The sequence below is a fragment of the Pleurodeles waltl genome, chromosome 12, assembly GCF_031143425.1.
Source record: "Pleurodeles waltl isolate 20211129_DDA chromosome 12, aPleWal1.hap1.20221129, whole genome shotgun sequence".
In the NCBI taxonomy this organism is placed as follows: Eukaryota; Metazoa; Chordata; class Amphibia; order Caudata; family Salamandridae; genus Pleurodeles; species Pleurodeles waltl.
In genome coordinates, this window is record NC_090451.1 from 530,681,555 (window position 1) to 530,703,320 (window position 21,766).

A 21,766-nucleotide genomic window follows, 5' to 3' on the forward strand; every position below is an offset into this window, starting at 1 on the left:
GGGTGTGCCAATTGTGGAATCAAAAAGTACAGGTTAGGGAAAGAACACTGGTGCTGGGGCCTGGTTAGCAGGCCTCAGCACACTTCCAATTCAAAACATAGCATCAGCAAAGGCAAAAAGTCAGGGGGTAACCATGCCAAGGAGGCATTTCCTTACAATAATGATTACAATCAGTATCTCTTGAGCAATCTTCCACAATATCTCACCCCAAATTTGACTAAACCAATTGCCTAATGTGACAAATCCATTTTCTACTTTCTCCCAAACTCCTGGTTCTTTCAACTCCTTCAAATCCTTACTTGCATTAGTTAGATTAGTAAGCAATTCTTTTACTTCTTTCTCATTTGCAGGGATGTATGAAGAACAGTGCCTTTCATTAATCATTTTGCAGACTCCTCCGTCTTTCGCCAATATTATGTCTAAAGCAAGCCTGTTTTGAAGCGTCATAGCTCTATCCACAACGAATTCAGTGTTTAGTAAAAGTATAGCTCCTGTAAAGTTAGTTAACATATTATCTATTATAGTTGACAACTTTCGAATCTTGTTTGCGTTTAATATAACTCCTACTGAAGGAATTACTGCTCCAAAAATATCCCCTACTATTGCAGCGACTGTTTCTCTTTTTTGTATCATTCGGTGTAACTCAGTCATTTTCGGTATCCTTTTCAAATCATCTATTTGATAGATTTTAGGGAAGACTATTCCCAAGTAACATGTCCCATACCATCCCTTAGGGAGACGGTAATAAGCATTGAGTCCACAAATATAATAGATCCCAGGAATCACAGGTCAGCACCATTCAACATGTACGTCCACTTACTCTGAAACAAAAACACATGCCTGCATTCAAATGTCAGTGCGTGATTTTGGCCTATATATACAAAGCTTCACTACATGTAATGCATCTAAAGCTAAATTCCCTTGTGTTTTAATAGCAGTGTAAGCATCATCATTTTTGTAAGTCCTTTTCTCTAATCCTTTTTCTAATTTTTCTGTTAATGCTTTTCTCCTGTCATCAGTATGCGCAATAAAAATATTTTCCATGGGAGTTAATAAGCAGGTCAGGTTGTTACGATGCGCATAAGCTGTGCCAAATGTTAGTGTAGGCTCAAAGAATCCTCTAACTAATACTATAACATGATCCTTAGCTATCTTACTCAAATATCTAATTATAGGAACAAAGGAAAACACTAGGTCATAATTTGAGTAAAAATACTGAATATACTCTTGGTTATAGAAGCGAGTTAGTAGCAAACTACAAGTATACCATAAGTCAGAGGTAAACTATGATAAGTAACCCCTTATTCCACAGATTAAGGTATTTGAGTACACATAAGACAATCCTTTGCATCCATAGTTTCCACATACTCACTCAATAAACGATAAAAGACATTAGAAGACAACTCTCCCTTCGCGTTAGTATAATCATGCAAATATTGCACATCTAATTGAAACTTTTCTAGAGCTGTTAGTGTAGTAGTTTCATGAACAGATGTAACTCTTGCTTCTTTCATCTCATGTATTGACATTCCCACAATCATTATTATAAACAATATTCCACACACAATCGCCATTCCTACACTCAAATATCTACAATACCTAATATGCCTCACGTTATTATCTAAACTAGCCATGATCTGTAAAGAAGCAGAAAGCAAAGTTTCAACTCTTAATTAATATGCAACACAAAAATAAAAAAAATATATATACTTCTTTTCTTCACACTTCAACTTCTCACAACAAGACCCCTTCTTCCTTTGTCAAAATCGATTAGTAGCTGGTCATTTCCAGGGTTTAAGTTTCATATCAGGCTATCAATGTATTTTCCGGTAAGTCAGTAATCTCACTCTCGTTTCTTTATTCAACAAAACAGTCTATCATTTCCTTCCTTCAGGTTGCATCAAAATACTGGTTTGGAACTTCTTTATCAAAACAAAAGGACATAAACTCGTTCTGCCAATCACTTGTTGTGGCATATGCGCACTCTGGTCCTACGTATTTTCGACTTGCCACTCTCTTTCTTTTCAACCTCCTTTCCCCTGTCAGCTCTCCATCACTCAGTTCATCTTTCTTTGTGGTGTCTCGTTCTTCCTCTATAGTTTCATTTATTCCCAAGTCCTTTTTCTTGCTTATTTGAGATTCAGGCCGGTGATCTCCTTTTCTTACTCCTTCTGTCAACAATCTCTTCAAGATCTGACTTTTCTCGTTCACCTTGTCTGATGTGCCTTTTCTTGATGGACCTGCAACGGGTTCAGGAGGAGTCAGGTCACTTTTGCTTTGACTTGCCTCAACTCTTTCCCCCTCAGTCTCTGACACTGGATCTTCTTGCGTTTCAACACTTTTTGTTTTTGTGAGAACCTCTCCTGTGCATGGATCTCTGATTACTTCTTCTGCATTGGTTTCTCGTTCTGCCTCTGTATTTTCTACACCCTCATCTCTCACTGGGGTGATCAATCCTTCTTCTGCCAATTCTGGGTCCACTTCCGGCTCAACTTGTTCTGGCTCTGGTTCAGGCAGAATTATTTGTTTTGCTGCTGCTGGCGTCCTCAGCAACACCTCTTCATGATCCTTGGGACTCACAACCATTTTTGTATGGCTTGTATGTATCCAGTTAGGCAATCCTGCACACTTCACAGCTGTGGTAGCTGTCAACACCACTTGATATGGACCTCTCCAACGCGGCTCTAGGCAGATTTTCCACACCTCCTTTTTGATCAAGACCCAGTCTCCGGCTCTCAGGTTGTGACCTGGGTCATGGATAGGTGGCAGAGTAACAGCTTGTACCTGCTGAGAAAAAGATCGAACCACATCAGCTAGACCCTTGCAGTAGACCAATACCATATCATCTGTAATATTGACAAGCGCGTTGGCTGGTATTGCTGGCAGTCTCATTGCTCTCCCCATAAGAATCTCGTGTGGGGACAATCCTGTTTTCCTGTCAGGTAAATTTCTCATTGACATCAACACTAAAGGCAATGCATCTGGCCATTTCAGATTTGTGGCAGCGCACATTTTTGCAATTCTTGATATCAGGGTACCATTCGTTTCTTCTACCAATCCTGATGCCTCTTGACGATAGCTGCAATGTAGCTTCTGTTTAATGTTTAGTGCTGCACATAAGAGTTTAATCACTTCGTTATTAAAGTGCGTTCCCCTATCTGATTCTAAAGAGATCGGGAATCCGAACCTTCGTATCAATTCTCTAAGCAGTAGCTTTGCAACTGTGAGACTATCATTTCTACGTGTGGGGTATGCTTCAATCCAATGAGTAAACACACACACAATCACCATCACATACTTCAATCCACCACATGCAGGCATTTCAATGAAATCCAATTGCATTCTGCTGAATGGTCCTCCTGCTCTTCCAATGTGGCTCAAAGTTACCACTGTCCCTTTTCCCACGTTTAATTGCTGACAGATCACACATCTATGACACACTGCCTCAGCTGCTTGTCTAAATTTTGGATTGAACCAATCAACTTTGAACAATCTAATCATGGCATCCTTTCCAATGTGTGCCTGCCCATGGTAATACCGAGCCATCTGAGACAACAGGCAATTCGGTAACACCATCTGGCCCTCCTCAGATACCTAGATCTCATCTGGTCTTTGTACACATTTCAGCTTGATCCACATCCTTTTCTCTTCCTTGTCTGCATTTTCTTGCAATGTTTTCAATTCCTCTAGAGTGTCAATTTCTTTTAAAGCTAAATTTGCACAACTGGTCTCTTCTTCTTGCATTAGTTCCCATTTGTCTTTGAACAATATACAGTTCAGGGCACAAAATCTTGCTACCTGATCTGCATACTCATTTCCCAAGGAAATGTAGTCTGGTGTTTTTTGGTGTTCACTTCATTTTACTACAGCAATTTCTTCATGCAACTGTATTGCGTACAATAACTCTTTTATTCTGTCACCATTTCGTACTTGGGTTCCACTGGAGGTCATGAACCCTCTATGTGACCACAATTGACCAAAATCATTAACAATTCCAAATCTATATTGGCTATCTGTGTATATTGTCACTCGCAGCCTGGTAGAGACATAACATGCTCTAGTAAGAGCTACCAATTCCGCCACTTGTGCTGAATGTACACCAGGGAGCCAAGATGCTTCCAGGGTCCCTGTAATAGTACATACAGCATATCCTGCTCTCAATGTGCCTGTTCCATCTCTGAGGCATGAACCATCAACAAAAACAATTTGATCATTTTCTTTTAGTCAGGTGTCGCTGATATCAGGTCTAGGCTTGGTGCAAAGATCCGTAACCTCAAGACAATCATGCTCTATATCTTCCTCCTTTTCAACTTCAACAGTATCACTTGGCAATAATGTTGCTGGATTCAACACTGTACATCTTTTCAAAGTAACATTTGGCGCTCCCAATATGTTTGTCTCATACCTTGTCAGTCGGGCTCCCGTCAAGTGTTGTGTTTTTGTTCTCGTCAGCAAAATTCCAACTGAATGTGGCACCATTACCGTCACTGGGTATGCCATGACCACCCCTTCACATTGGGAAAGACTTTGACCAACTGCGGCTACTGCTTGCAAACAACCTTGTAAAGCTGCTGCAACTGGGTCCAAGGTAGCTGAAAAATAGGCTACTGGGCGATAAGCACCTCCATGGACCTGTGTCAAGACAGACAAAGAACAAGCATCACGTTCTTGACAAAACAGTGTGAAAGGCTTTGTATAATCAGGCATTCCCAATGCTGGAGGTCTGCACAAACTCTCTCTCAATTCAATGAAAGCCCTCATCTGATCTTAATCTAGAGTAATGGGATCCGTAATTCCCTTATGAGTCAACTGTTGCAAGGGCTTGGCAATCTCAGCAAAATTTGGAATCCATTGTCTACAGGATCCTACCATTCCCAGGAACATGCGCTCATCTTTCTGGGAAGTCGGTGGATTTCTCTGCTATATCATTGTAATCCTCTCTCGGGAAATTCTCCTCACCCTTTCTCAATCTGATGGCCCAAATATTTGACAGACTTCTGACAGTATTGCAGCTTTGCAGGTGAGACCTTGTGACCAATGTCTCCCAGATGATTCAATAGGACAATCGAACACTGTTTACACTCATCCCTTGTTCTGGATGCAATCAATAAGTCATAAATGTACTGTACAAGAGTCGATTGGCAAGGTATTTCCAATGACTCCAGGTTCTTTTTCAGAATTTGATTAAACAAGGATGGTGACTCTGTATACCCTTGTGGGAGCCTGCGCCAGCTGTAAACTTTATCTAGGAATTTGAAACTGAAAAGAAACTGACTATCCTTGTGAAGTGGCACTGAAAAGAAAGCTTGTGACAGATCGAGTACTGTGAACCACTCTGCCTCACATGGAATCTGAAACAGTATAACTGCTGGATTGGATACAGTCGGACAACACTTAACCACCATGTCTTTCACTTTTTGCAAATCCTGCACAATTCGCACTTTCCCACAAGGCTTTTTCAATCCCATTATCGGTGAATTACATGGATTACTCAACACTTCTTTTAGAACACCCTGTTTCAGGAAATTCCCAATTATTTGTGCCACCTTCATCATCACATCCTGTGGCGTGTTATACCGTGGAAGTTTTGAAAACTCAACATTCGGCTTTAAGGTGATTTTAATTGGTTCCACTCCCTTGATCAAACACACTTCTTTCCCTGTCAAATCCCAAACTCTCTCTTTCACTGTTCCCTGTAAATCTGCTTGTAACTCTTTCAAAGTGATCATTGGAAAAAACTCAATCAAAGGGTACTCTTCAAATGCTTCATTAAGAACCATAGCTGACGCCTGCTCTTCCTCATCATCACTGTTTGTCTGGACCTCTATTCCTGCATCTGTACAATTTATAGAACATTTGGTTTTGCACAGTAAGTCTCTGCCTAACAAAGATACAGGACTTGAGTCGCACACCACAAATCTATGCAGTCCTTTATAATGTCTTATTTCGATCTGTACTGGTTCAGTAATAGGATTTGTTAACTGCCTATTCTCCACTCCCACAACCTGCACTGTTCTTCTGGAAAGGGGAAAATCTTGTACTTCTACACTCCTCACTGTAGAGTGTGTAGCTCCAGTGTCGACCAAGAATGAAACCTTATGTCCCATTACCTTTCCCTTCACAAAAGGCCCCCTCTGATCTACCTCTAGAGATGCGGCAAGAATACAGGCTCCTTTATTCGAACTGTCACTCATCCATTCATAGTTTATTACATCCTCACTGTGAAATGGGAATTGGTGTACTGTATTGTTACTGTTATTTGATCTCTGACCATTGACCTTTTGAGTAAGCATAACTTGTTGCTGGTCCATTGGGGCTTGGGGTATGTGCATTTCCTTTCTAGGCACCATAGGAATCTGCTGCTGTACCGGTGCTAAGGAAGTAAATTGTGCTCGGGGCACCTGCATCTGTTGTACAGGCAAAAAGTTTTGACCTCGGGTTTGAACATTCGAAACTTGGCCCCTCGTTCTGGGGACTCTCACTGTCTGGACTGTACTGACATCACCTTGCGGAACCATTCCTTCCTGTACCATAAATGGGCACTCCCGCTTCCAGTGTCCCACGTTTCCGCACAGGTGACATGGCAACATCCTTTTCATGCCCTGCATGTCATTCTGAATAACCACCGTATTCAGATCAGGACCACGCATCACATCCATACCACGTCCACTACCCCTCACTTGGGGCTGAAACGCGATAGCTCTCTTTTGCGGCGGCATCGGCGGCACTAAAGATCCTTGCACTTTTGATTGTGCTGCCTTAATCTGCATCACAATTGCCTTTCCCTTCAATTTCTTTTGCTTTAATTCAATCTTATCACTAAAATATTTGGCATACTGCAACACCTCATCAATCGGCTTTTCCTGCCAACAAATCAAATGATTCTTAATCATCTGTCCTACTTCATATCTTAACCCTTCAACAAATCTGAACACGAAATGCAACATGCCTTTTGGTTAGACTGCTTCCTTACCACTGTACTCCTTGAAAGCCTTTAACAATCTTTCATAATAAGTATGTATTGACTCCTTGGTTTCCTGAACTGTCCTGTCAATCCTCTGCCACTCAATGTTTTTCGGAGAAATTCTAATTTTCAGAAACTCGATCACCTTATAATAATTTTTCATTACCTCAGGTGATGGTGCCCCTGTAATCTTATGCCTCTCAGGTTCACTTGTTGGCCAGTCTACTGCCCTTTTGCACTCGACCCATAAATCAGCTGGCACAACTATCTCAAACCACAAACATTTGGAAAGTTTCACAAACCTCTCAGTTTGTCGATACCATTCAACTGGCTTCTCTCTCAATTTAGGATAATCATTTGTAAAAGACAATATATCGCTTCGATGCCATGGTACATGAACAAACTGCCCTGATGGAATTTCCCTCACCAGTAACATTTTAACTGCTTCTCCTTTCTTTGGTCCCTCTGTTTCCCCTTCTGAGTCCCTTTTTAGTTTTTATCCTTTTTCTTTGCCCATCTACCTTCCCACTTTTCTAGTGCTCCCCAAATCTGAGCACTCTGCAGCAAGTCTCTTAAATGTGCTTTCATCCCTGCCGATCTCATGTGTTCAAAGTCTTTTGCCTCAAAGTCTAATCTGTAGCTTCGTCTCAAATGTTTTGTGGTCATGGTTTTCTGCTACTTCCGCTAATTTCAGATGTATTTTCTCAACTTCCTTTGTAATCGTCGGACAGAAATACCTTAGCTCTTCTTCGGTATAGGATTCTAACCTATTCAATCCCATTGTTCCCTCAACTAATTCATTTGCCTCGATATTTAGTCCTACTCAATTCAGTTGCTCTTCCCCCTTTAAGGCACCTAGCGAAGAATTTAAACTATCCAGCCAACTAGTTAACTGCTGTGCTGTTAACCCTTGTAATGAAATGTTACCTGCATTAGTCGCTGGCAGCTGTTGTATCCCTGTTCCCAAAACTTGTGGTGTCAAGAGTCTCAGACTTTGATTGGCATCTGGCAATGCTACAAGAGGACTACATCCCACAGGAGACTTAAGCTCACCCGGACAAGTATTTGTGGATGATGTTGACTGTACTGAGTCTCCCATTCCCCTTCTCCCTAAGCCCTGTAATGTCTCAATTTGCCCCCTGCTTCTGATTTCTTCTGAGCATATAAGGGTACAGCTGGACCAACAGTAATCGGTAGCGATATTGCATCTGGAGCTGCTATGGAACCTGCACCTTGTGTAAGTGGTACGCCCATCGCCTGACTCATAACTGGTGTGAGATCCATTGAAGTTCCTGTTAGTTGGTTAAACCTCGACACATTCTTCATCTGTTCTGGTGGCAATAACATTGGAGTAGGGTCAGTCTGAACTAGCATTGGCTGTGGATGCACCTGTTCCCTCTGCACCACAATATTTGAAACAGTCTCAAGAGCTGGTATGTTCGGGTAAATTTCTGGTGCTGAAGTTGTAGGTACCTGCATTTGAGCTTCCTCTCTTGTTCCCGCAACTGGTGTACTCTGCATTGCCCCTGGTAACTGTCCTCCCTCTGCTTGTACAGCGCCCGCAGCTCCCGGGGATGTTCCAGGAGTAGCAGGAGGGGCTGTAGCACTAGTCCCTGGACCCCCTGCATAAGTCGTCATAGGTGGAGGTCTATCTCTGATGACTGCGTGATATAATCCTCAACATCAGAATCGTCATCATCTACATAAGACTTTTTTCTTTTCTTCTTTTCCTCGTTCTCCCTTTCCTTGCTATCATCCCCTTTGTCTGAATCATCGCCTTCTGTGATTGCAGGGAACATCTTATCTCCTTCATGGTTGCCATTCTCCATCTCTTTTGTTCTCAATCCCACCTAGCTTCGGCTAGTGACTTTTCTATCTTCTTTATCCATCTGTCAGTTTTCAGCTTGTGCTGCTGTCTGGCCACTAGCTCCCAAACTGCTAAAGCCTTGAACTGTGCCGGTCTCGGTAATGGTCTCATGTCGTACAGTGATAATCCCAACTGATCCAGAACCCTCAAATTAAACGTTCCATGCTCTGGAAATGCTAAGGTTCCTTGATATTTAGTCAATGCACTCCATTGCTTTAACCAAAGACACGAAGCTATGGTCTTCGCAGTCATTACAAGATGTGCTGGACTATCCTCCGGTGGGGTTGGTTCCCCTACCGAAGCCTTAATGTAAGATTCACCCTTCATTGCACTCCTAAATGCCTTGAGAAACTTCATTTTGCCTGTTTTATATATTACGATTCAATAAATGAAATTACTTTTACTCCCAAGATTCCCTTCACCCGTTCTCTCAACCAATTGCCTCCTGTGGACGGCTGCCAATCCGGTCATGGCTCTTCTCAGTATCCGACCTATCCCAGCGCGGCACACACTGATGTGACACTAACAAACAGCGGCTGACAAAGTCTTGTGGCTTCGCCTCCCTCAACACAAGTTCATTCAACTAATGCAATTAATTTGCGAGAGTCTTCACCAAATAATAACTAAAACAAATCCGCTGGTTTACTACAGGAACGGTCACACTCGCTTCAGAGACCTTACAAATTTTCACTAAAAGGCACTCTCTGGGACCATAGCTATTCCTCTTTCTCAGTCCCCCACATCCGCAAGTAAAATTCGACCCGCAAACTTTACTCTCAACTTGCCAAATTTTAGTCGAAGTTTCTTTCATTCATCTAACATTCACTCAGACTTGTTGACCACGACCGATCAACCTACTAAACCGACAGATTACAACATATACCCAAGTGTCTCCTACACTTATCAATATACTCCGCAGTCTTAGACCACGCAGGGTCACCAACAACCACGTGGACAATTTTAGACCACGAAGAACCACATACACATGAAGTTCGACGACTTCCCTACTCTCACACCTTTTGGAGTACGCACGCTCCTACTTACCCTAAACTGGAGTATGCAAACTCCCTACTCTTTACCTCACATACATCACAATTCACCTGCGGTCTGCTTAAGCCTAGGCAAGCGCAGTCTACTACTCTCATACCAAAAATACGCCAGGAACATACTCAACATTATCTACGGGTTCCAGGATCTGGGAAAGTCATTTCTAGGATTAAGGGGACATCATCCTTGCTACTGTTGATATTTTAGAAAAACAAAATTCAAACCTCATAAAATCAAAACAACTATACTCAATTTTAAACTACTACCATAACCTTTACTCATCACTTAACTAGTTACCTAAGGAAACTACCCACCAAGCTGCTACCAAAAACTGTTGGCGCGCCTTGTCCTTAGTAAGTAAACTTACAAGGGGACGCATATAGGTCGATTAATCTTTTGGATCGCATACAGTATCCTAGTCAAGTATAGTGAGTAAGAAACATCCACAATAATAATTCAAATCAACACGTAATACCAAAGACGAGTCTAATAAGAAAATGCCATCACTCATATGAAAGTTAGTTCATTTTATTCCCTATTAATTACAATTCTAATCAAAAACCTTTTGTTCAATAATATAAATGATTACCAAACCTTATTAGCAACATGAGCAATGAATTTTCAAGGTTTTATTAATATACAACCAACATTAATTGAAGCATAGCAATTCATGAGCAATTGAATAATTCAGCAATATAAGTCAGTCAGTCTAAGTCAAAGTCACCATTAGTCACCCTTGTCAGCCTACCTATCTCCAATTGGCATCAGCATGTGGGTCTTCATGCAAAAACAATTTAGTCAAAAATCATTAATTTGGAGAAAAAAATCTAACTAAAAGAGAAAAACATTTTTAAAACAACTCAGTTGGTACCTAGAAAGAAAAAGCATTCATTAGTCAGTCAAGTTATAGCTACCTATCCAAGATAGATCAGCAACGAGTCAGTCTTCGTCTCCAGGTCATCAGTCATCAGCTAGGCTCAGGCTCACAGGAAGCAATCCCAAGTTTCAGCACTTCGGACAGCGTCTCCTGACGTCATCAACTTTTGCCTCTCCGTTCTGATTTTTCCTCTCATGTCATGACTTTTTATTAGGGTCTCTCAGTCAGTCCCACAATTTTCCAATTGGTCAACCTTATACGGGGTTATGACTCTAACCTATAATTTTTGTTTACCACTCGTCTACGTTATTTTGAGAGTCAAGTTCCATTAACATGATTGGTTCTTCTGTCGATGAGAACATCATCTGGTTCTTCAGGTAACTAAATTGTTGCCCCCAGCTCTTAGTCAGTAGCTCCACTGTTAAAGTCCTGGTAAAGTACATTTAGCCTACTCTACACATAATTGTATCAATTTGTTCTGATCGTCTCCTGTCCGCTGGTGAGTTTGCAGATTTCTCTAGCAGAGCTCGTCACTGAACTCTACAGTTCAAGGTTCTTTTCTCCAGTTCCAGTCCTCAGCGGCTCATCGCGGCTCCACATTTAAGCAAGCAAGGCCCAGCACCGACCAGGCCTCTAGCTAAATTAAGAACATGAAGCATCACATCATAGATTATATCATCGGTTATGGTATAGTAATACAAACTTTTCAACTTTTCACATTATTTAGTACTGTTAACACAGATGGCGACCACTCCCCGTGGGCACATTTTGCACATTACACGTTATTTTCCTTTATTAGTTTTCAAATATCGTTTTTCTCATTAGTATGTATACGCAAATCATTCGAATATTCTCATATTAGCATATCTGCTGCAACAAATCCATATAAAATTCCAAGTGCTGAGGTCTCCTGTTCCTCACAAAATGGTGAATGTGCCTCCTGGTGCCATGAAACATGCACTTTTTGATGTGGTGGAGGGTCACCTCAACTGTCTCCTAATAAAAAGCACAGAATTGTCTTTTCCTTGGCAAAAGGTTCTTGGACTATAAGAAGTCCTGTTCTCTTTGGGAGATGTGCCTGCCTCACAGTCCTGCGCTTCAGATCCCGGACCCAGAGCACTTTGGAAAAATTTAGTTCACTCTGAACACCTCCTCCCCTTAAAATTAAGTCTAATGCGAGGTCAAATCTAAGTGAAACATTACTTTCTCATTTTTAAATGGTCCCAAAATGTGCTGGTAGACTCTGGACTTTTTTTGAAGACCATGGAACCAGAACACCTAAAATGGGGATTAGATGTGACCCAACACACATCCTTGAGCTTTATAGTCTGGGGACTCAGTACCAAGACAATGGAGTATGGAAGGGGCCCCTATGCGAATCCACTAGATTTAGAGTCTGTTGCCTCAGTGCTGAGGCTGTTTTTTGTGAAAAAGGATCCAACACTAGTCAGGATGCTTCATAGTCTGTGGGTTAATGGTACAGAGACCCAGGGACTATGAACTGCAAACACATGGCCCCTGTTAGGAACCATGAACCCCATTAGGGGTTCACTGACCTTGAAACACCAACACATTACATTTTCTACTTTGTTGGAGTCTTTTGGAAATCCATCCAATTTGGCCTGGGGGTCACCTACCCCTTTATATGTCCTTTTTTTTTTTTTCAGATACATGGACTTTAACCTGCCCACTGTAAAGGTGTTAATAAGATGCATATTTTCCTGCAGCTAGCCAATTAAAGCTTTTAGATTCGCAACCTGACTTAGAGTTTGTGAACCCAAAATTGATGCCTAGGAAAAAGCTCTCTTATCCAATGAAATTAGACTTTTAAAAAAAAAAATCATGTCTGTGGACCCTGATTTGAGAACAGTGAACAGTCCCCAGACTAAAAGTCCAGATGTCTCTGACTTTTAAACCTATCCATCACTTTCTTATTTCAAATTTTACGAAAACTACTGAAAGCATTTGCACAAAACCAAGCAAAGACACATCCTTGAGTAAAGTTCTATTTTCATACCAAGTTTAGTGTAAATTTGTTCAATGTCTTTCTGTGGTTGACAAAGATTCCTAACACGTTAAAAATAGGAAATGTTCTTCTTTTTGCTCCCGTCTATCCCCTCCCTTGCCATCCTCCACTTTGGAATTTCATGTAACTTGTCATGCCAAACCCAAACCGGATGAGTTTGAAAAATAATAGGTTTTGTGCAGATTTGTCATACAGCTCCTACATTATTAAGGAAACAACATATGGCTTTTCATTGGAAACTCCGACACAAAAGAAAGTAAAATACAAAATATTCAAAACTATTGATATAAATTAAAGGAGGGGGGCCGAAAAAAACACAAATGTACATAACGTAAATAGGTATGGTTTGTGGTTTATGTCATTCATTCAATAAAGAGTTAAAAATAAAGTAAATGGATTAAGAAATAAATGTTCAAATAACTCACATTAAAAAAGTCAGAGATTTAATGATGGAAGATGTATTGGTACAATTACTTACCAGGTGTATTAGTAGTAGGAGGTCGATGTCATGGGGACAATGCAGTGATAGGAAGATGTAATGGAGGTCAACATAGTAACATACAGCCAATCTGTTTTTGGACGTTTATTCGGCTGGTATGTTGTATTGGTGTGGTTCTTCTTGGTAATCTTGAATCATTAAAGGATGCCCTAATTTTTCAAGGTGCAAGAGGGGCTAAGAATCCAAATCTTGAGTTTGCTTGTGAAAGTCTGGTGTTAGTAAAGTGGCACAGGAATAGCGAGAAAAGTGATCAATTAAGATTATTAAAGAAAATGGTGCAAAAGAGAAAGTGACTATGTCAGACCATGAATATAGTCCATCACCAGTGTGGGGAGTCTGGACTCCGTTTGCAAAGTTGAAACGTTTTTCAAGTAGGAGGCCAGTAAAGAGGTTATAGTCAAGTTTTATCTGCATTGGAATGTTGAGTCGTGGCTGAATAGAATAAGACTTGGGAAACAATTGTTTGGATATTGAGGAGCCACACAATTATTTTGACATTGTCTGCGCAGACTTCCCATACCTGATAAGCAACCCTTAACATTGGCCTACTCACATTGGATGATTTTAAAATCTGTGGTGGCCCACCACTGTGATTCGATTCAGCTTGTTTTCTTCATTCTTTGTCTCCTTGGGATTGTCATAACATTGTCACAGACCCACACACTCCACAGGACATGTCCTCTACCCAAGATTTTCTTCATTCCCCAGAATTACCTGTTATAAAGTTATGAGATTACTTTCAAAGGAGTATTGTGAGGTGCCTTTGTCTGTGCATTTCCATATGTCAGAATGTCGGGGACTCTGACAACGACTGGTGGCAGGGTAGACAAAGTTAACACAATATTGGATACATAGCTGGCCAAGACCACATAGGGAGGGAGTCAGCAGAGACTAGATCCTATATGAGAGCACTGCACAAGGTAACAAGAAGTTGAAGCTCAAAGAGAACATGATCTATTCAGCATTCAGAATAACTAACACGCAGGGTGTGAAAGACATGTATAGAAGAACATTAACTCTAAAGGGAGTGTGGGTAAAGCACTCAGGAGCTCCACATGGTAAGACTGATGCTCAGTAAGCTCCTTACACACAATTGCTATGACAGATACTGACTGCAAACACCCACATGTCAGATACAAATTCAAATGCAGGGTCTGTAGAGCCTATATCAATGGTGATATTATAAAAGTTGCATAAAGACAGTACTCACTGAGCAGCAACCCATGTATGCACCGACATTGCCACTGTTGGATTTACCCACAATAAGACAAAGAAGGTAGATAAAATAGTTTGCAGTTCTAGACATATGGAACAATAGTGAGTTCTAATAAAAATGTCGGGTGTCCAATCGATCAGAATCACTGACCCATCATTTGTTACCAGTAATATTGATATTTGGTAGGGGTTGCAAACTTATTTTATGGCTATATCGCATGGATCTTGCAATGATGGCGCAATTGTCATCCCAGAGAGAACGATGGGAGAAGGGGCTCAGCAGACGACTCACTGATAGGGATTGGGATCAGGTGACAAAACACTCACATAAAACATCCTGAAAACTGGGTTCCGTTATTCACAGTTCACAGGGGTGTAGCTTAGTGAGTGAAATTAGGGGGTGTGAGTCTGAAATTTCCCTACAAGCACCATTGAATTTCCAACTGAAAAGAACAAGCAGTGGACACTGGCATGGCTTCAGAGGGCATAATAAAATGAAGTAAAGGTGGGACGTGGCTGAGGAGAGATGGTGGGCGATGCCGATCCCAAGCCAAAAGCCCCCCACTCTTTGTGCTATAGTAAAGGGCTCCTTAAGGTGTCGCAAAAGAAGAGAGCAAGTGAGGGGGTCAGGATTAAAGAAAGGAAATCCAATATGATCAGTGGCAATTGGCGGTAGAACCACTCCCTCTAGGAGAAAATGTTGAATGAGAACATATTAGTAAAGTGCACATTTATGCTTTGGGTCATTTTGTTGCTGCCTGAAAGTTGTATATTATTACCCAACTTAGTGTTACTTATTTTGTCAACTTTAGAAGGGTGAAAGGCTAAGTGAACCTGCTGGGATTTCCAGCCGAAACCAAGAGGTTAAACACACATTGTTGAAGTGGATGCATTAGGCCACTCAGCAACCACACCCCCACCCTACTGCCTGAACATCTAGCAAGGACTATCTAATCGTGGGGAAGGCATGCTTTCATTGCTCTCCCTTGCTTCTGCCATTGCTGAGCTATCCTCCCTTGGGCACAAGCCACTGGTAGTGCTGCTTTAATAGCCACAGTTGCCCACTTGGGTGGTGGGGCGGTGGTAGGGGTGAGTAGAGCAAGTATGGCATTGGAGCACACTTAGGCCAATATTTATACTTTTTTAGTGCCGCATTTGCGTCATTTTTTTATGCAAAAGCGGTGCAAACTTACAAAATACAATTGTATTTTGTACATTTGCGACACTTTGCGTCAAAAAGCAGCGCTAATGCCGCGCTAAAAAAAGTATAAATATGGGCCTTAGTTTAACTGGTTTGACCTGACTTTCACTGGCTGCCTGGACCAGTGTCTGTCCTGAGCCCCTACATGAGAGGCACCACTGTGAGAATAAATGCTGCGTGCACAGCTCCGACGTGTAGTTGAGTGTTGGAAAAATTCACCAGGGTCATCCTATCAGAACAGTATGAGGGAGAGGCAAGGGCCCATGGCACCTTGCTGGCCCTCAAAAGTATTTGCCACAGGCTATGCATTCCACACCCTGGGCTGTCGGTATCATAGTCTTTAATATACTTTGGGGGTCATTTTGACCTCGGCGGTCTTTTTCCAAGACCGCCGTGCGGAAGACCGCCAGTGGTGGCGGTTTGCCGCTAGGCCTATTATGACCGTTGGCAGCTCTGTCCTTTTACGGACGGAGAGCCGCCAACAGCCATACTGGCGGGAGGCGGGGAAGTGGAGGTTGCTCCACCTCCACCGCCACACCAACAGAACACCACCCAGCGAATCACGTCCTGTGATTCGCTGTGGCGGTGTTCTGTTGACGGTGTGGTGTCGGCGGAGCAGCCCCCATGGCACCCGTCCCCTCCCGGAGGATCGTCGGACCAGGTAAGTCGATCGTCCGTGAGGGGTGGGGGGGTGTTGTGTGCGTGCATGGGGGTGTGCGTGTGTGTATGTAGAGGGGGTGTGTGAGTGCGTGTATGCTTGCGGGGGTGTTGTGTGTTTGGGAATGAGTGCATGTATGTCTGTAGGTATGTCTGTATGGATGTGTGCGTGTATGTTTGAATGTGGGTGTGCGTGTCTGACTGTGTGTGTGGATGTTGGCATGTATGTCGGTGTGTGTGCGTGTATGTGTGTTGGTGGTGCCTGTGTGTGTGTCGTGTGTGTATGAGTGATGTTATGTTGGGGGTCGGGGTGGGGAGGGGGGTCCTGCCACCTTTGGGGGGTGGCAGGGGTGGTGGGGGGTAGGGGAGGGAGTCGGTGTGGGGAGTGGTGGAGACCCCTATCAGTGTCAGGGAAGGAATTCCCTGGCACTGATAGTGCTCACCGCCATGGATTTCATGGCGGTTTCAAACCGCATGAAATCCATGGCGGTCATCCGGGTCAAAATACCGCTGGCGGTATAGTGACGGCTGCCGGGCTGGAGACCCAGGTCTCCAGCCCAGCGGTCGTCTCCGCCCAACGGAGAAGCGGCAGATGACCATGGCGGTAACCGCCATGGTCATAATACAAAAAAAAAGACCGCCAGCCTGTTGGCGGTCTTACCGCCGCTTCTCCGCCTTCCACCAGGGTCATAATGACCCCCTTTATCTTTCTGGTTATGGACTTATAGAATAGAGCTACCAAGGGTCTGGCTCAGATTTTAGAGCCGGTGCATGAGCCAAGCCTTGAAAATATGTGTCTTGTGAATCATACAACAAACCACGAAAAATATGATAAAGTCTCTTCGAAGCTCACAAAAGTGTATTTCTTTAACTTTTGGAAGCTTTGACATTAATAGGGCACAATCTAGCACTGGACTGAGAAGTACTTATTAAAAGTGATAGTTTTGTACAACTGGTAGCCTGAACTCACATATTCTTGTTTTCATACAGGATCATGAAGAAAAAAGATTTTTGGTGAAATGAAATAGATCACACAGTTTAAGCAGGTTTTCTGGTTTCACTCTGTACAAATCAGCCAGCAAATGGGTGTCTATTTGTCTTTCCTTATGTTAAGGCTTTGTTCTGCCTCTTAGTGTATTCTGTATATTTTTTAAATACAGAGCCACCTCTACCCAACGCTACTGGAGCCCTTCACATGAGCACCAGTTGCATTGTACAAGGCCACATTCATTATTTATAGGCATGGGGTGAGTAAGTGATTTGCCCAGAATCGCATGATTTTGAGCCAACCCATAGAATTGAACCTAGCCCCGACTTCCATAGTCGGCACTTCTGTCATCCTGGGTAGCGGGAGTGAGGCAGAAGCCACATAAAAGCTCAGCTTTTTGTAATCTTGAGGTTCCAACAGGTCCTCAAGCTGAGCCAAAGCCAGGCTTCAGGCTTGAGTCTGACTGAGCTTTCAATGTCTTGCCCACCTCTATTACAGAATGGTATACACACTACTCTGCCTATCTGCGACAGATCTACACAACACTTCCGATGTATGTTTGAGTACGAGATACATTACAAAGAAGGCCTTCAAAATGCCAAAATACTACAGTCTAACTTCACCTTCAAGGGCCACAGAAAGGAAAAATCCCATCCTAATCTCAGCAGCAAATGTCGTAAAAGACACTTCCATCTGTAATATTTCAAAGGTCTGCTGTGCCACATCATGTAGTCTCTGCCGCCCAAATGCTTTAACTCAACAACTCCCTTCCTGAATGCCATGTACCCGGTTGAGCACTCACCATTCGCGACCCAGGCAGTGTAAGTACTGTATGGACTAGCACAGCTAGATAGGACTGACCCGAATGTAAAATATGAGTGGAGGGTGGAGGAGGCGGTGTTCCAGCCCATAACCTCCCCTGAACATACGCCCCTGACAGTTTAACTGTTAACACACAGCCTACCTTGCACCACTAGATTGAATATAATCGTCGGAACCAACGACAAAGTATGCCCTGCAGTCACACGTTTGATGCTAATTTTTTTGCATAGGTTATAAATGTGAACAGGAACGCTTCATTTTTTGACTCAAGTAACTGGAGAACTGAAAGGACATTAGAAAGAGGTAATCTATATAAAACTGAGATCTGCTTGCTGAGCATCTGTAGCAGAATATGTCAACTAAATATGAATTACTACAGTTAAACTTTACAAACTCAATCTACAATATATTACATATGTGATTTCAAATGCCCAGTTAACTAACAATTTCACAAAATGTCTCAAGCGTAGAAAAATTGAGGAATCAAGTTGAAAGGAGATTTAAACCTAGAATAGGGATCAATGTTACACTAACTTCAGTAACAAACTATTGGGTATTTTAGTGACTACATGCTTGATAAAAAACATATTTCCTTTTATTGCAATGCCAGTAGTAGGAATTTGTGGTTTTCGGAATTTAAGTTGTTATTATTTTGAGAAGGCTACTATAACTTTCAGGAAAAAACTCAAGTTCAGGGAAATCTGGATCCATTTACTTTTTGACTAAATTCACTTTGATTCAATACCTCTGTAGAGGGACTATTCTGACTTAATATATTACGATGTTCTTGTTGTAGGTACAGAATGTGATTATTAGACCATTACTTGTCAAAGGCGCTGGAGTTATATACAAAATCTTGTTTATTTCCCCTCCCCCAAAATTAAAAAAGTTCTACAAGTGCCTTTATTAATAGAGGGAGACTTCATGATTCTACTTCATTGCCACAGCGTTAAAAAAACGACAAATGCCTGCGTTTGTTGAACATTTTTATTTTCCCATCAGCAGTCTGACAAAAATTACTAGCATTTAGTGAGGGTTACATTGCGCAAGCTAACACCAAATCTCATGTCCATCAGCAGCTTGAAAATAAAAACAACAAACTCTGGTATTCTCTGAGAATGACCTCATCAGCCTGCTACGATACAGTTTAAGGATAAAAAATAAAACCCCTTACATTCACTGTAGATTTCTGTAGCCAACAGAATTCAGGGAACAAACATTGTACATCCCAGCATTCATTTACCTCTTCCATTTGGAATTAACAAGTCTTAAAAAGAAGGCATGACTGCAGACCTTAATGTCCATTCCTCAAAGCAGGTCTGCCAGACATATTTATCTGTTGTTTGATTAGTGTAACAGAAAGATTGTGAGTCTTTTACATCCAATGTGGTTTCTGTATAGCTTGTGTGGGATTCCTTTTATTCTAAGAAAACATAACATGATCTCTTTTTTCCCTCCCAGGCTCCGATTATGACTGCTACTCTGTGAACGGAGATGCAGATGGTGATGGACAAGTCGAGTTTGACAAGTCTTCTACCATCCCTCGCAACAGCAACATTGCCCAGAACTACAGGCGGATGATTCAAACCAAGCGCCCGGCCTCTACTGCTGGGCTACCAACTGGAGGCTCTTTGCCAGGGGCTACCAGCAGCTCGACCCCTGGTGTGGCTACTATCCGCCGCACACCATCGACCAAGCCTTCGGTTCGACGTACGTTATCAAATGCAGGCCCAATTCCTATTCGGCCACCAATTGTCCCTGTCAAGACCCCCACTGTGCCAGACTCGCCAGGCTACACTGGACCCACTCGAGTGGGTAGCGAAGAGTGTGTATTCTACACTGATGAGGGGTCACCTAGCAGCTTGGATTTTACCAAGGCCTCGCCCAAGAGGTTAAGCCTGCCCAACACAGCCTGGGGCAGTAATGCCATGGAGATCTCTGTCTATGCTAGTGGGCCACACCATTCGACAGAGGAGGAGGATCAGCAGCTGGCAGCTAACCGGCATAGCCTGGTGGAGAAGATTGGTGAGTTGGTGGCCAGTGCCCATGCCCTTGGGGAAGGGCAGTTCCCCTACCCCACTGCACTTTCTGCACCTGGGGCCACTCCAACCCCGCCAACCTCAATTGATGCAACATCTGGGGAGCCACCTGCAGAAGATATGCTAGTGGCCATCCGCCGTGGAGTACGGCTGCGCAGGACCATCACTAATGACAGGTCGGCACCCCGGATCTTGTGATGAAATCCTTCTTTGCACCATCCCTCCACTCTTTCAACATCAGCAGAGCTATGGATTGGCAAAGGGAAACACCTGAATTCAGCAGGATCTGAGTGGGTCAGTCCAAGGAAGATAAGGAACCCAACATGACATTTTGACTACGGGCAAAGATGGACTTTATAGTTTAATAAATGCAACCTTGCAGACGTCTATTAATGAACTTTCTTGGGCGAGGGGAGTGAAAAGATGTTGAACTTGGCATGGTGCCTCCTTTCTACTCCCCACTGAACGTCACTCCTACTCCGCTCAACTCCCATATCCTGTGCCTCATGAGCACCAACTGTGCCAGAGACCAACCTTCTTCTGCATTGCAGGAGGTGGGGAAAGAAGGGAGTGGGCACTTGGAGACTGGACACAAAACCAAGTAGCACAGAAAACGGACAAAAAGAAAGAAGACAGACACACACTACACATGACACAACTAAAATAGTGGGACACTTGCTACTGAAGCTCTAAAAACAGCGCTTCTCTTATTAAAAAAAAGAAAACAATGCTTTTTGAGCCGGTTGGTATATTTTTTATTTCACAAACAGGAAACATCTGTGCTAAAACACCTTTGCTTCTGCTTTTTTCTCACCGTGGATGCCATCTATCCTGCTTATCACACATGAGACAATGATACCTTGTAATTCTACAGTAGTGACCGTGCCTCCCCAAAATGGTTACATTTTTCAGTGAAGGATTGGGTCAAAAGAAAAGATTAAATATGAGTTCAGCAGGGTCTACTTCCTGTCCTGTTGTGGATACAGACATGCCTGAAGACTGCCCCAGCAATGTTTTGGATGAAGCCTGGAAGAGTGGCCAGCGGCTGTGAGACATTGGGATAATTTTAAGTTCTGTTGTATCCCTTCCATTTAGTTTTGCTTCATCCTCTTTTTTCAGTCTTAATTCACTCCCACTTCTTCTCCTCCTCTTCTTACCATTGATACCCCAACTTTGGATGAGGTACACTTAAAAAATTAGAGCATAACGTAGGTGACTCATTGGGTGCACAGCCTTCTGAAGCCACGTGTGATTCTTTTACAACAGAACTTTGAGAACGCACCACTCGACATTGATCCCAACACGTTTGTTTCTCCTGACCCTTGGCAATGGCCCGAGTCGTATTCTAGGAGGTTTCTGATATCCTTCTGGCCCACACACTGGCCATTTTAAGCTAGCCCAACTAGTAGTGCCTCCTTTCCCGAAAGGCCAGTCCAACACTGGGTTAGATGCATCAGCAAAGAGGGATGCCTTATGACAGGATCCCTAGGAGAGTCCCTACATGCAGAAGTGAGCCTTTATGAAAAAGCCCCAATCCCAAATCAAAAACTAATATAAGATGCCC

At 42.7% G+C, this 21,766-nt stretch overlaps 1 protein-coding gene across 9 annotated transcripts in view; it reads left to right on the top strand.

Moving 5' to 3' along the window:
• The window catches only part of MTSS2 (MTSS I-BAR domain containing 2), a 309,369-nt gene extending 288,439 nt beyond the window's left edge, over window positions 1-20,930 (top strand). For all 9 annotated transcript variants that reach the window (XM_069217485.1, XM_069217486.1, XM_069217481.1 and 6 more), the window contains one exon: window positions 19,625-20,930. In XM_069217485.1, the coding sequence (XP_069073586.1) occupies window positions 19,625-20,400 (776 nt within the window). In that variant the 3' untranslated portion in view covers window positions 20,401-20,930. The remainder of the gene's footprint in view (window positions 1-19,624) is intronic.
• Window positions 20,931-21,766: the final 836 nt, after the last annotated feature.